This window comes from Paralichthys olivaceus, chromosome 7, assembly GCF_024713975.1.
Source record: "Paralichthys olivaceus isolate ysfri-2021 chromosome 7, ASM2471397v2, whole genome shotgun sequence".
NCBI classification, from domain to species: Eukaryota; Metazoa; Chordata; class Actinopteri; order Pleuronectiformes; family Paralichthyidae; genus Paralichthys; species Paralichthys olivaceus.
The window spans coordinates 18,607,683-18,621,283 of NC_091099.1; the positions used below are offsets into that span (position 1 = coordinate 18,607,683).

The 13,601-nt window shown below is 39.8% G+C and overlaps 2 protein-coding genes across 3 annotated transcripts in view; one reads left to right on the forward strand and one right to left on the reverse strand.

Moving 5' to 3' along the window:
* Window positions 1-9,073, forward strand: part of appl2 (adaptor protein, phosphotyrosine interaction, PH domain and leucine zipper containing 2) — a 15,675-nt gene extending 6,602 nt beyond the window's left edge. The window contains exons 8-21 of the mRNA XM_020078971.2: window positions 336-482; window positions 631-713; window positions 929-1,081; window positions 2,359-2,547; window positions 2,648-2,690; window positions 2,908-2,964; window positions 3,751-3,845; window positions 5,093-5,248; window positions 5,442-5,494; window positions 5,669-5,843; window positions 6,756-6,792; window positions 6,935-7,090; window positions 7,168-7,215; window positions 7,980-9,073. Coding sequence (XP_019934530.1) covers window positions 336-482; window positions 631-713; window positions 929-1,081; window positions 2,359-2,547; window positions 2,648-2,690; window positions 2,908-2,964; window positions 3,751-3,845; window positions 5,093-5,248; window positions 5,442-5,494; window positions 5,669-5,843; window positions 6,756-6,792; window positions 6,935-7,090; window positions 7,168-7,215; window positions 7,980-8,111 — 1,524 coding nt within the window. The 3' untranslated portion in view covers window positions 8,112-9,073. The remainder of the gene's footprint in view (window positions 1-335; window positions 483-630; window positions 714-928; window positions 1,082-2,358; window positions 2,548-2,647; window positions 2,691-2,907; window positions 2,965-3,750; window positions 3,846-5,092; window positions 5,249-5,441; window positions 5,495-5,668; window positions 5,844-6,755; window positions 6,793-6,934; window positions 7,091-7,167; window positions 7,216-7,979) is intronic.
* tubgcp6 (tubulin gamma complex component 6) overlaps window positions 8,850-13,601 on the reverse strand; it is a 29,748-nt gene continuing 24,996 nt past the window's right edge. The window contains exons 23-26 of one of the 2 annotated variants that reach the window (XM_020078969.2): window positions 12,694-12,907; window positions 11,320-11,513; window positions 10,535-10,637; window positions 8,850-9,490 (exon numbers count right to left, since the gene is read on the reverse strand). In XM_020078969.2, the coding sequence (XP_019934528.2) occupies window positions 10,546-10,637; window positions 11,320-11,513; window positions 12,694-12,907 (500 nt within the window). In that variant the 3' untranslated portion in view covers window positions 8,850-9,490; window positions 10,535-10,545. Of the gene's footprint in view, window positions 9,491-9,834; window positions 10,638-11,319; window positions 11,514-12,693; window positions 12,908-13,601 lie in introns of those variants that run through there. The other variant, XM_020078968.2, reaches the window with a different exon arrangement.

Sequence of the window (13,601 nt, forward strand, 5' to 3'; positions counted from 1 at the left end):
GTGTTAAGTGTTTGAGTAGATTTAAAGCACAACACTTTGTTGATGGAATCCAAAACAGCTTATAGGAGAGTGAATATAGGACATGTATTGGGTGGATGAAAACATACTGTAATAAATATAAATGTTGATCAGTATACTCTTGATGTGTAAAAAATTAAAAACTATATCAACTTTTTAAAACATCGAAATAGTATTTAAACAAAGTTGCGCTGCCCCAAGTATTGCACCTTTCAAGCCTTAGTGATGCTTAGACCTGTTAGTATTTATTGTATTTTTGTATTCGTATTGTTTTTCGTGCGTGCGCATGTTTGACATGGCCACTCCTGTCCGTGCAGCTGAAGACAGACTTGGTGAAGGAAGTGGCTTACACTAGAAGGAAGCAGCACCAGGCCTCACTGCAGTATTACTGCGCCCTCAACGCCCTGCAGTATCGCAAGAGAGTCGCGATGCTAGAACCCATGTTAGGCTACACACAAGCACAGGTACTGTGCAGCTGTTGGTTTACTAACTGATCCATTCATCAATTATTTTTGGTCCTAGAAATTTAAATTAAATTCAAAATGCAACTGTGAAGATAAGATAAAATAGCATGACAATATGAATGACCCAGTTCTGTCTCTTAAATCTCAGATCAGCTTCTTCAAGAAAGGCGTTGAGCTGGTGTCGAAGAAGATGGACAACTTTCTTTCTTCTGTGTCCACCATGACACAAAGGTAAAGACCTTATGTCATTAACAGGAATCTTTGTTTTGTCACATCAACATTCGAGCATGAGCTTTGTTATGAACAGTATTAAGTCTTGTGGTTTGCTGTGAATGATCCAGAATAGACACGGTGATGCCCTGCAAATTTATTTTTAACGCTCAAATTGTTTTTTGAAACAAGAAGTAATTTTTAAAAGTCAATTTTGGACTTTTTCTCCTGTCTAGTATCCAGGCCCAGCTGGACACGGAGGCGGAGGCCATGCGTGTGTCCCAGAGGGAGCTTCTCTCAGTGGAGGACACTGTCTACATGCCAGATAAGGACACTGAGCCTGTCAATCGCACACTTATCCAGAAGGCGGGCTACCTAAACATAAGGAAGTAAGATTAATTACACTCATTATAGCCTTATCTAAAATCCAAGCACATTTCCTATTCGTGTAGCGTTCCGAGCTAGTCAGCATGTCGAGGGGTGTCTCAGGGGGAATAAACTTTGAACAGCAGAATCAGTCCTTCGTTCATGGCTTTAGCTTCGTTAGATAATTCAGTGTGGTGCAGTAGATGGTGCAAACGATTTACAGCAGCAGTAGATTTCAGATGTCTATGAGCAAACATAACAAGGAGAATATTGTTGTTTCTCAAAATCCACATGAACAAAGTAAAGAATGTGTCACAGCAGATGAGGTGCGTCAGGTGTGGCGTGTAGTCAGTGTGCACTGTCAGCTTATTGCAGAGAGGATATATGAGAAGGGAAACTTCCTTAATGGCTGCAGGGGGTAGAAGTGCAGCATAGCCTGCAATGTGATTTAGTGAAATGTCAGAGCTGTCAAACTCTGTCTCTCGCTCATACACATCCGTAGTCTTTGACAAATGTCTGCGATACCAGAGAAAAGGTTTCGGCAGAAGGCCATTGTTTAATGACACACTGCTAGCAGCTGCCAACGCCTGTCAAACCGAGCTGAGTCCACAGAACATTTGCTATTTCCAACGGTTTTGCAAATATTAAGGTTCTGAGTCACATGTTGCTGCACTTTGATATTTACCCAAATGGTACCTACTCTCTGATGAGCAATTCACATTTATATTGTTCTGTTAGTTATACTGAGTCATTCACATGAAGCTTTATTCTTAGATTGAGTGACTCAGCATTTATTTAGTCTTTATAATTACTTATTTGCATAACCCATAAAATATTAGCCAAGACCAATTCAAAACCAAACCATTTTTGCAAGGATAGCTCTAAAAAAGTAATCACAACTAAAATAGAAGACGGTTCAGTTAAAGCATTTTCAAATAAAAACAAGTTTCAAAATCAAGTTTTTTTTAAAGTTTAGTTTAGATATTGTGGAGAAATTAAATATGTAAATAGGGAGCAAATTAACAAATAAAATAACTTTTCTTTTCTAGAAATGGTTTTGTATGTGTTTATTAGTTGTAATAAACTTTGCACAGCTTGTGAAGGGAGAAGGGCTTGGAAGCTACTTATTGCACATCTTATTTTTTTTCTTAAACCATTTGGTCACCAGATGTAAGAAAGGAATTTCCGTCATATCCAGCTTTAAATCCTCAACACTCTTGTCACAGTTTTTGTAATGTCACATCCCCCACCACTGACCTTTACTCACCCTTTTTGTTCTGCCTCATTCTCCGTGCTCAAGTAAAACAGGCCTGGTGACCACAGCCTGGGATCGACTGTTCTTCTTCACCCAGGGAGGGAACCTCATGTGCCAGCCGCGGGGGGCGGTGGCCGGGGGCATGGTGCTGGACCTGGACAACAGCTCTGTCATGGCTGTTGAGTGTGAGGACAGACGCTACTGCTTTCAGATCACCTCCCCCTCTGGCAAAACGTTTGTACACTTTTACATATCCAGCAATGAGCAATACACAAATGTGTGAGATATTGGGTGTTTTATATTAAATCTTTTATTTTGTTACTGATGCCTCCAGGTCCATGATTCTGCAAGCAGAGAGCAAAAAGGAGTATGAAGAGGTAAGTGCGATAGAGGCTTTACATCCTCGTGCCAGAGACATCTCTGGCTACCAGTATCTGTCACAGACTCACAGGGAGCAGCTGTCGAGACCCATTTGTGTGGTTTTTATGTTTGGTTTTGTGCTTGGACACATCTGACTGGCCTGTCACACCCACTGTCAGTCAAGTGATTTCAGGCTGCTCGTGGCAACTAATGTTGATCTGTTTTTTTACTCAGTGGATTTGCACCGTGAACAACATCTCCAGACAGATCTACCTGACCGACAACCCAGAGGTAAAATGTTTCCCTTCAGCAGACATAGAAGAACCAAAACTTTTCATTGACTTGTTGAAGCATGTAAACATCATATCCTAGCTGCAGTACTGCGAAAGTAACTGGGATTCTGGTGAATATATGAATATTATCCTAGTTTCTGACCACTGAATGCCTGCGCATGTGTGGCTTCAACCTGGTGCTCGTGCTGTTGTTTCCTGTGACACAGTCTGTAAAACGATGTGCATCTTCACTAATTGTGACAGTGGAAGTGACAACACGACACCGGTCAGAGTAAAGGATTTAATATTTCCTGTTTCTCTCGTCTCCCATTGCTGGCAATAAAGTGGATAAGCCAAATCCGCAACTCAATGTTGGCATTTAATAGAGCTAAGCTAGCTATAAGCTTAAAGTGAAAGTTCACCGAAAAAATGATCTACTCACCACTATGCCGATGGAGGGGTGGGTGAAGTGTTTGAGTCCACGAAACACTTTTGGATTTTCAGGGGTTAACAGTGCTGCAGTCAAGTCCAATACAATTAAAGTACCCCAGGGGACTGATTCTTCAAACGTTAAAAACATTAAAAAATTGAAATTTGACTCAATGCAGCGTCATTTACATCATCTTTGTGGGCTAAGTGTCTGCTACCGGAAGTAGCGATGCTACCGTGCATGTTTAGGTCACGTAGAAAACTGTTTCGTGGTCATGTTAAACCCTGGAAATGTTTGAAGTCACTCTTTGTGGTTTTATAAATGTCTCATCTGTTGATATAGAGATGCTGCGGTGTCCCTGTTATTTGTTTTCAGGCTGTGGCCATTCGACTGAACCAAAGCGCCATCCAGGCAGTCACGCCCATCACCAGCTTTGAGAAGAGACAAGAAGGCTCTCCTAACCCTGACAGGTGACACATGACCCTCACATTTTCACAAGTAGTAGTGAGTCTTGCTTGGCTCTGGCTCTTTGAGTTTTTGCTTTAAAATGTGAGATTTTTCATAACAAGCGAGATACATTATCTTCATCGACACGGTTTTGTTGACAAGTAGTTTGCTTCTGGAGGGATTGAGGAAGAACATGTCAGCCTGTGATTGCTGAGGGTGATCATCGTTTCACTGAAAAGATGATCTGCATTTATGATGTTGTTCTTAAAACATGTAGATTTTTGTCATCACTCACAAATTTATTCAGCCAAGACTTTTTGATTAAATCTGTCTGGAATTATTTCTGCTTTTGAATTCACTCTGTGACATTGTGAAGAAAAACACCATATAAACAAATAGATGAGACTTTTTTGTCATGGTACATTTATCCATGAAATTTGCTTTGCATCTCCAAAACATTATAACATGTAAAAGACAAATTGGCTCGTAATAAGATTATTAATATATGAAAAATAGTAATATGATTATTCATGATAGATATATAGATAGATAGATAGATAGATGAGGAAAGAGGTAAAATAATATTTTCAAGTTAAAATTATCAGTTCACTATAATAACTTCAGACACACTTAAAGATTCAGATGGCAGCAGCGGAAAATCCATCTGTTCAGACTGTCATTAGATAACACAGTTTCTTATGTGTTATATCTTCTATCTATATTTTATCTGGTGCCTTGTGTTGACTGTGAAGCACTTTGTGACTATTGTCTGTGAAAGGTGCTATATAAATAAACCAGCTTGCTTGCTAGTAATTGGCCAGCGGCAGAATAAAGGTAATAGAGAAGCTGCACCAGGAAGGTTTGACATGTTGTTATTATAAATGTGTTACGAGCAGCTTTCAGGCAGTGTTACATGCATGTGCGAAAAAAAGTGAAAGCCAACATGTTGCAACACTTTTTTTACACTGTTTGCAGAATCTGACGTTGGGTGAGAATGGATGTGAGAAATCCAGCTTTCATCTGCTCTGAGCCTTTAGGCGTGAACTGTAGTTGTAATCGTAATTTCTGTGGAGGTTTATTATCATTGTTTTCATCAATGATGGAGAGAGAGTCATTAACTCTGAAGGTATTTGAAGTCAGAAGAATTCATCCTCTGAGGACCATGAATGTCTATCAAATTTCATGGTGATCAATCCAGGTGTTGGAATAGTTTTAATCTGGAAAACCAGTAGCTATGAGTAAGTTAATTGGTTTTTTTTCTGTCCTGCAGAGCAAAGCCTGGAGGTGTAAATCCTGGCGGCAGTGGTTCTCAGAAAACGGGGGCTGCTCCTGAACCAGAGGACCTAATCGCCCCTGGTACACCCATTCAGTTTGACATCATGCTGCCGGCCTCTGAGTTTCAAGACCAGAACAGAGCCGGAGGGAGGTGAGTAAGAGACTGGGGCAGGAGGTTAGTGTGGGTGTAAGTTAGTGAGAATCAGGGACGAGGCACTGGTGAGTGATGACGCAAATTTCCTGAAATTTGGCCTCATAGTGGTGATTAGGTTATTTCCAGGAAGCTGAATTATTCGTAATGACTCTAATTGTTGTTTCCGGTGTTTGTGCTCCCTTCCTGACAGACGCACAAACCCGTTTGGAGAAACGGACGATGACTGTTCAACAGAAAGTGACGGTAAGCCTTTTCCTCATCCACGTGCCACGTAATGGTTTGACTTTAGCATAACCTCTGTTGTGTTTGTTGGTGTAGTCTGCTTCCTGAGTGTTCACATATCTTCGTTTACTGTCCTTGTGTGTTTAAGCTGCTGACGTGTTTATGTGTGTGGGTGACGTTTGTATGTTTCTGCAGACTCCCTCCTTCAACAGGTATTTGCTGTGCGCTTCCTGGGCTCCATGGCCGTTCGTTGTGGCGACAATCAGGAGGTGATCTATGAGGCCATGAGGCAGGTGCTGGCCGCCCGAGCCATACACAACATTTTCAGGACCACAGAGTCGCACCTGATGGTCACCAGCAGCAGCATCAGGTGAACATTATCACACAGGTTAAAGTGTTGTATGAAAACCACCTCTGAGGGCAGACAAAGGCCTCGTTCAGACCTGGTGTTAGCATCCGTCGTGAGAGATGAGAGCACAAGTGGACAGCGTTAAGTTAATTAAAATGCGTCCTGAAGGAGTTTCCTGTGACCACTTTTGATCAGATTTCACTTCCTCACTCTATATGTAAATCAGCACTAATGTGTTTTTAGCCCTACTATGAAATAAGATTTTAACCATTTGAGAAAAATGAAATCATTACAGTAGTCAGTGTTGATATTGTGCAGGTGGCTACCAACAAATCAACGTATGGTCACTGAGAAGCATAGAAATAGACTTGATTCATTTTGGTTAAACCTTTATAATTACATTTACTACATTGAAACTTTGTCACTTGTTAAATGCTGGAATCCTTGAGCCTTCCAAACCATTCAGTGTCAAAAAATAACTGTATAACAGTATTATACAGATGTAATGATATTGTGAAAGCCTGACCTATAAGGGGACTTTTCTCCATCCAGCTGATGCTAAATATAAATTTTGAAGACAACACCGAGGAGGGACCATGGAGCAAAAACCCTCTGAAGCCTCATCAAAGCATAAACATCTGTAACGAAGAACACTTGAGCGCCACTCGGGTTATCCAACAACAACACTATGTTGAGTTCTTGTATAACCCATGACTGATTCACCCCCCCCCCCCGGAATAAGTTTTTCCTTGTGTAACAAATATCCTCAGACAAGAAGAGACACACTCCACTAGATACTAAAGGACGAGTTATGTTGTTGAGATTGACCCAGAAAACCGCTCTTGGTCAAAGTTATCAAAAAGAAACGAGCATAGAAAATATCACTGTAGTATTTCAATATTTCTCTGAGTCTCTATTTTGTCTTCATAACAGGTTGATTGACCCTCAGACTCAAGTCACAAGAATAAGTGTAAGTATCACAAAAGAACAAATCGGCTTTAACTAAACTTATTATAGAGAGTTTAACAGACTCAGTCATGTTCACTGTAACTCAATATTTGTTTTTATCTTTATAACCCCTCTCTTCTCACTGAACACTCTGCACATCTCAGTTCCAGCTCGGAGAGGTGTGCCAGTTTGCAGCCCACCAGGAGAACGGGAGGCTGATGGGATTTGTGGTCGAGGGCAGAGACTGGAGTGACGGAGATGAGGAGGGAGAGCCCTCGTTCAGCGCCTTCGTGTTTGAGAGCAACACAGAGGGCGAAAAGGTTGACACACGCTTTGTTAAAAAGGGCAGATGTGTGAAGTGTTGCACAAATGTTAACCTTTTTGTCTTCATTCACAGATATGTTACACCATCAGCTTGGCGAAGGACATAACAGAAGCCAAGAAGGTAACGCCATCATGACATTTTATACAGATAAGGTTGATTTTGAAAACCATAAACAAGAGGACAAAGAATGACACGATAAAGTAAACTACCCATTTCATTGTTAATTGATTCATTTTCTGTTGAGCCTTGTTCACAATACAGGACTTTTCCTTTTCCTGAGTTATAAAAAATGTATAACATCGGTAATAGCAAATTAGAGAATCATTACCATGACTGTTTCTTTACAACTGTGATGTGACGTCCATTGAAGAGTTTCACCTCTTCAGTTGCCCCCAAACTTTAAAGTGGGCTCTTTGTCAATTAATTAATATTCACCATGTATTTAAGTTTTTAGAATAAACTTAAAACTCATCTATTCCAACTTTCACTAAAAAACATTTCCTACAGTTGAGTCTAGGGAAAGAGGTCTCGTATAGTATACCACTACATTAGATTTTTTCTTTTTGTGTGATTTATTTTCTCTTTCTTCTTTAGTGAAGCACATTTTATTGCACCTTTAGAACAAAATATGTTTTTAGGTTTTGTATTTGTTTAACACAGCACTTTTTTTGTGGTCCAATTATCACAAAATGATGAGTGAAACCAAAAAGATAATTATGAACACAACCACTAGAGGGCAGCAGTCAACACTCCCCCCCCCAATAAAGAAAGGTGACAAAGTAGGTAGATTTAAAGATATTGCAGCAGGTTGAGGAATTTAAACACTCACGTGTAAAATGTTATCACGCAGCAATTCAGTGCTTATTTTCTTTACTTCCTCCCAGGACCCCGAGGCTCTGGCGGAGCTGATGAAGAACATGCCGCTGACCAACGATGGCAAGTTCCTTCTGCTGGAGCCTGAGCCGGACGACATGACCAACGGAGCCGGACAAGAAGACCTGGAGTCTGAGGCCTAGTCAAAAATAAGACAGGGCCTCACAGGCTTATTTTAACCCAGGAGAGAGAAGACTTTCCCTGGAGGAACATTTCATCATGACCCCGCCCCCCTAACTGCTACTGTAACACCCATATTAGAAAGTGTAGTTCACCTCCGCTGACACTGTGTCACTAGACCTCCAGCTGTTTGCTGTGATAACAGAAGAAGAAGACAGGGTGGGTAACGTGCACCTGAGCACATATCTCATGGTTCCATCTGCTTTTCTCTCAAACTGTAGCATGGGTGTCTGGTTTTTGGTTTTTATTGTCTTTACACCACTGTGGGTGTTACATCAAAAAGGGACTAAATATAGGTACTGGTTGTGATTCATCTTCTAATTCTTCTGCCATCGAACACAAGGTGGTGGATCATTCCCTTCAGTTTAGGTTTACATGTATTTTAGGTTTACAGAGTTTATTTCTTTACTTTGACTCTTGTGTTAACGTTTATGTAAGACTTTCATTCAACTACTTTTTATTAGTCCCGTACAAGAAAACATCATTGCACTTTCAAGGTTTCTATCTGTTTAATACTGACACTAAACGGCTACAGCATGCACTAATTGAGAAATGTGATCGATCTAAGACAAAGACAGTTTATCATCACGTCAGTTTATTTTGTAATTATTGTAACTCTGTGTGAGGGTTTGTCTTGAAGCAGTAGGCATGAGTGAGGTTACTCAGACCTGACACACTGACTCGTCCTACAATTGAATTAAAGTCACGATTGACAGAAATGATCTCGTCCCTGTGAGAATCAAGTGTTAAGATGATCACTGTGTCGCGTCGTCCCCAAGCAGCCCGAATCGTCTTTTTGTACAATTAAAAACTTCTTTGCACTCCACTCCTCGAGAGCCTGTGTAAATATGATCTGTCTGAGTGATGTTTAACCAGTCGGCTGCATTAAAAGCTTCCACAGTCCATGTACATTGGACTGATTATATTGAGTGTTTCTCTCTCATTTCCTTTGCAGAAGATTAAAACCAACACTGGGCTGTAATACTAACAAGAAAGAAAAAAAATCAACTGAACTGTTACAGTTACATATGCAGGCAAACCACAGTGGGTTTTTGATGTACTCACTGGAAAGTAATTCACACGTTGCTGGTACAGATGAATACTAATCACAGCAGAGGGCACACGGGAAACTAGCTCATCTGTGAAATTCCTCCTTCCTGTTGCAGTTTAGTACCTTTTTCATCTCATTTGAGCTGTGACAGTGAAGGCCCATGATGCTCTGAGAACGCGACTTGTTTTGTACCATGTGATGTAGACGAGGTCAAAGCCACAAACATGACGATGAAGGAGGTGTTGATGCTGAAGGTGTTGATCAGTGCATCAGTCAGCACCTGCTCCACTCCTGAAATAATTAGTGCCAATCATGTTGGTTTACATTTAATTGAAGGAATTAAAGTTATAGTTTGACATTTGGGTAAATATGATTTTTTCTGTCTCAAAAGGAAGACAGACGTGGTGAGTGATATATTAACAGTACAAAGTTTAACATCCTGTTAACTGAAGTGTAAAAAACAATTCACTGATAAAAAGATAATTGTCAGACAAGTTCTACTACAACCATTAAGAGACAGATGCACCATATTCGTAAATTAGAAAAAACTTAGCCTATGGTTATACTTTAATTAGTTGAAACATACTCATGACTAAATTAGCAACACACATTAGTTACCCAATGGGTCCAACTGCATTCATCCTTTAACTTTTCTTTATTTACATCTGTACACACACAGAAAGAGAGAGACAGAGATATTTGGCTCCCTTTAGCATCTGTATTTTTGTATTAGCTGAAGTTGATATCTACTACCCATAAGGCCATGCACTTCTTGTTTTCTGGCATTATACAGTGTTTTTTTTTTTACTCAAGTAACAGTTGTCTGTTCTTTATAAAAGGGCTTAAAGGTCAAGAGGAAAGAATAGAGCATTTATTGAACAAAGCATTTTCCTTAAGTATTTACATCTAATTTCAATTCAAGCTATATGCACTTAGATCTACACAGCTGGAGGCACACCTGAGCACGGGAGGCATTACATTTCATTACAGGCATTAGCTTCATCACAATTACAAACTTTGGCAGCATAGAGATTTTAGAAGCAGACTAATTAATCAAGCAGCAGGCATGTAGTTCACATCCTGCACGTTGATGTGGGGTGATTGCCTAATGTGGTTTCAATGTCAAATCCTTTCTCAGTGTAAAGTCCAGGTGGGGTTTTAATGTATTCTGCACACTGACGTGAAAGCAAGAATAACTTTATACATCAGATTATCTGGATTGTGTCCGAGGTAAGATTCTAAAAATATAAACAAGTACAGTGCACAATACACTACTGCATTGGTTAGGTATATAACATGTCTGTGAAATTGTGACTTTAAAAATTAGATACACACCAGCACACAGCTCAAGAGTCTTTGTAGTAGTTGTTGAAGTTGATGCGAAGGAGGAAGTCCTCGAGATGAGGCTGGTAGCCTCGGTTAACCAGCTTGGTCACCACTGAGGAAAAGAGACTTTTGTTAAATTCCCACAAAACACATTAGTACAGCGGAAAAAAAACAATGGTGCCTTATTCAACTTATTCAAAACCAGTGCAAATGTTATCTGATAATAACATAATAGCATGTAATATAAATGATCACAGCAAAGAGGAAGGGCTTTAAACATAAGCAGTTGTCATCAACGTTTAGTTATCAGCCGTTTTGTTTACAGCACATCGACACCAGTGTCTCTTTATCCTGAGATATTCGTGTTTTTATTATTATTTTGCAGTTGCACATTCGAAATGTCATCAACATGCCCACTGGCTGCAGAGAATCTCCCTCCAGATCATTTCAGGACATTATACAGAGCTCATGTCTGAAAGAAGCTATAGAGACAAGTTTTTTCATTTCAGTTTAAAATACATCAAAAATGAAACAACACAATCTGTCTCATTGTTTCTGACATGTGACTGATTAAAGTCCACAGAAACTTCTTCAAATTGTAGTCTGTTTTTTTCCTTACTTTTAATATGCCTTTCTCAAGTTATGAGGTTTAATCTATTGTTAATAAAACTGCCCAATGAAAATAGATTTCAGCCGAAGGGATCAGAAGTGCAGAATTTAAATGTGGTTCAATGCAAATAAAACAGATGAAATTCTCATTAAATTTGATGTGAAAGAATATTCTGTGTCCTCACCTTTGAAAAGGAAGTGAGAGTAATACTTGAAGGTGTTGTATGACTGCTGCATGGCGATGAAGCTGGGGTGCACCGCCTCGCCGTGCTGGCTGTCCCACGGCTGTGCGATCAGCTGGGCCCGGAACTTGAGGATCAGGCTGAAGATGCTGTGGATGATGTTCATGACCGGAGCCGCTTTCTCTGTCAGCAAACCCCTGGGGAGGCGAGAGAGTGCAAAGTTTAGGAAACACGACAAGGAACTTTGAAATGACTTTTCAAGACGTCCTGAAATTACACGCAGGAAAGTGTGATAGTGACAAGCTCACCTAATGAGATGAAATCATTCAGCATTCGGCTCAAAAGTCCCACTGGAATTTTAATTAACTTGTTAAGAGGAGTTTGAATCAATTTTATATGAAATTATGGCTGCAGAGTGCACAGCTTCAACTCGCTGCTCATGTGCGGAGCCTGACGAAATTATTTCACTCCCCAGCATCTTTCAGCATTTTGTGCTGCAGCCTAAAACCCTAAAAAGTTTGAGTGTCATTGGAAAAGTTCTACAGATTCAATGATCCATGTTTTTCTGTTCTGATTCGATTCTGAGACATGAATTTGAATATCTGCAGAGAAGGAAGCTTTTTCTTCATTATGATTATTATTATTATTGGTAGTGTTATGTGTAAAGTTACAAGACGCTGTAGTAAATACTTTGAAATTAAAAATACAAAACATTTTCAGTTTTGGACAGACGAAACAATTTGAGGATAAATGTTTATGATCTTTTCTAGACCAGTGTGCAACATCTGGGTCTTTTTTATGTGTGAGAACCTTCATTAAACAAACATACATATATATATATATATATATATATATATACTCTAACACAAGATTAGCTGATGTTTAATCTCTGTAAAGTCTCTTAAAACAGTGAAAATCAAAACATTTGATCAGATTTTTATAAATCATTTTGAAAAAGTGAGGGAATTGTGTGTAGATGTATAAATAAGTAACATGTAGTTTAAATCAGGGAGCAAATTCTATCAAGAGGATCCAAAAACCAAAAAGAAGTGATGAGTGTGATGTGACATCCTAACTGAGGCCGGTGCTTTTTCAATCATTGACAGGTGCTGAGTTTGTTGTGTACAGTGTGTACTCTTAAGGTGTTTACTCTCTCAAGGGGCGCACAGTCTAACAGCTGATAAAATACATGAATGTGTAATCATTCAAAATGATAAGTTAGAAAATGTATTGAATTCAAAGGGAGACAAGGACATCTATTTTTGTTTCAAATTGTCTTCTTCTACGGAGCAATAAATCATATTTGGCCAGAAATGACAGACTGCCTTATATTGTAATAAATATTGTAATATGGACACGTGTAGTCCCAGCCCTCACCTGAAGATGGCTCTGTTAAGGTAGTCTGCGTGTGTGCGGTGGATGGCATCCAGATCGCTGGCAGTGGCCAGCTTGGCTGTGAACTCGCTCCACGACACTTGCAGGATCTGGTTGGCGATATATCCCTGTATCACCTTGACGAAATGCTGCATCTCATGTCTGTAGAGCTGCAGCTGATGAAACTGCACCGAGCGACCCGCACCCTTCACCAGCGCTGACAGGAACAAGGACGGAGAACAAGTCAGGAGCGGCTCTCAGAGGACAGAGGATAATGAACATATGCTGGTGTCTGAATCTTAAGTTTGATCATTCATTACTTTCCTGTGTCATATAACAGTAAATACAATGTCTTGAGGATCATCGCTCAAAAGAGATAATTTGTGCTCTCATTGTGCTCTTGTACCATGCATTTAGTATTTACTGGATTGTTATTTTATTAAAATGCTCTGTTACATGCAACATTTATTGCACTTCTTTCTGCCCTGGGAGAGGGATCCCTCACTTGTGACTCTCTCTGGCGTTACTACATTTTTCTTTTCTCCACTTAAAAGTTTTCCTTCGTACTTTTCCTCGCTTGTTGAGGGTTCAGAGCAGAGGATGTTGCACCGTTTTAAGCCCTATGAGACAAATTGTGATTGTGAATATGGGCGGTACAAATAGACAAAGCTTATTTCATTTATCATGGAGTTTTGTCTAAGTGTGGTCATTACAATCCTGGTTATGGTCAAAAAATGCCTTTCCATCAAGTATTAAGTATCAGCCACATTTACTCCCTGAAAGCTGATGTTACAATCACTGAAGTTCACATCCTTCTTATAGTTGAATGTTTTTTCCCCAGGAGGAAATGTATTTATGGAGTCTGTACACAGGCTTTTGCTGATCAATACGATGTAACCCACTGAAGCACA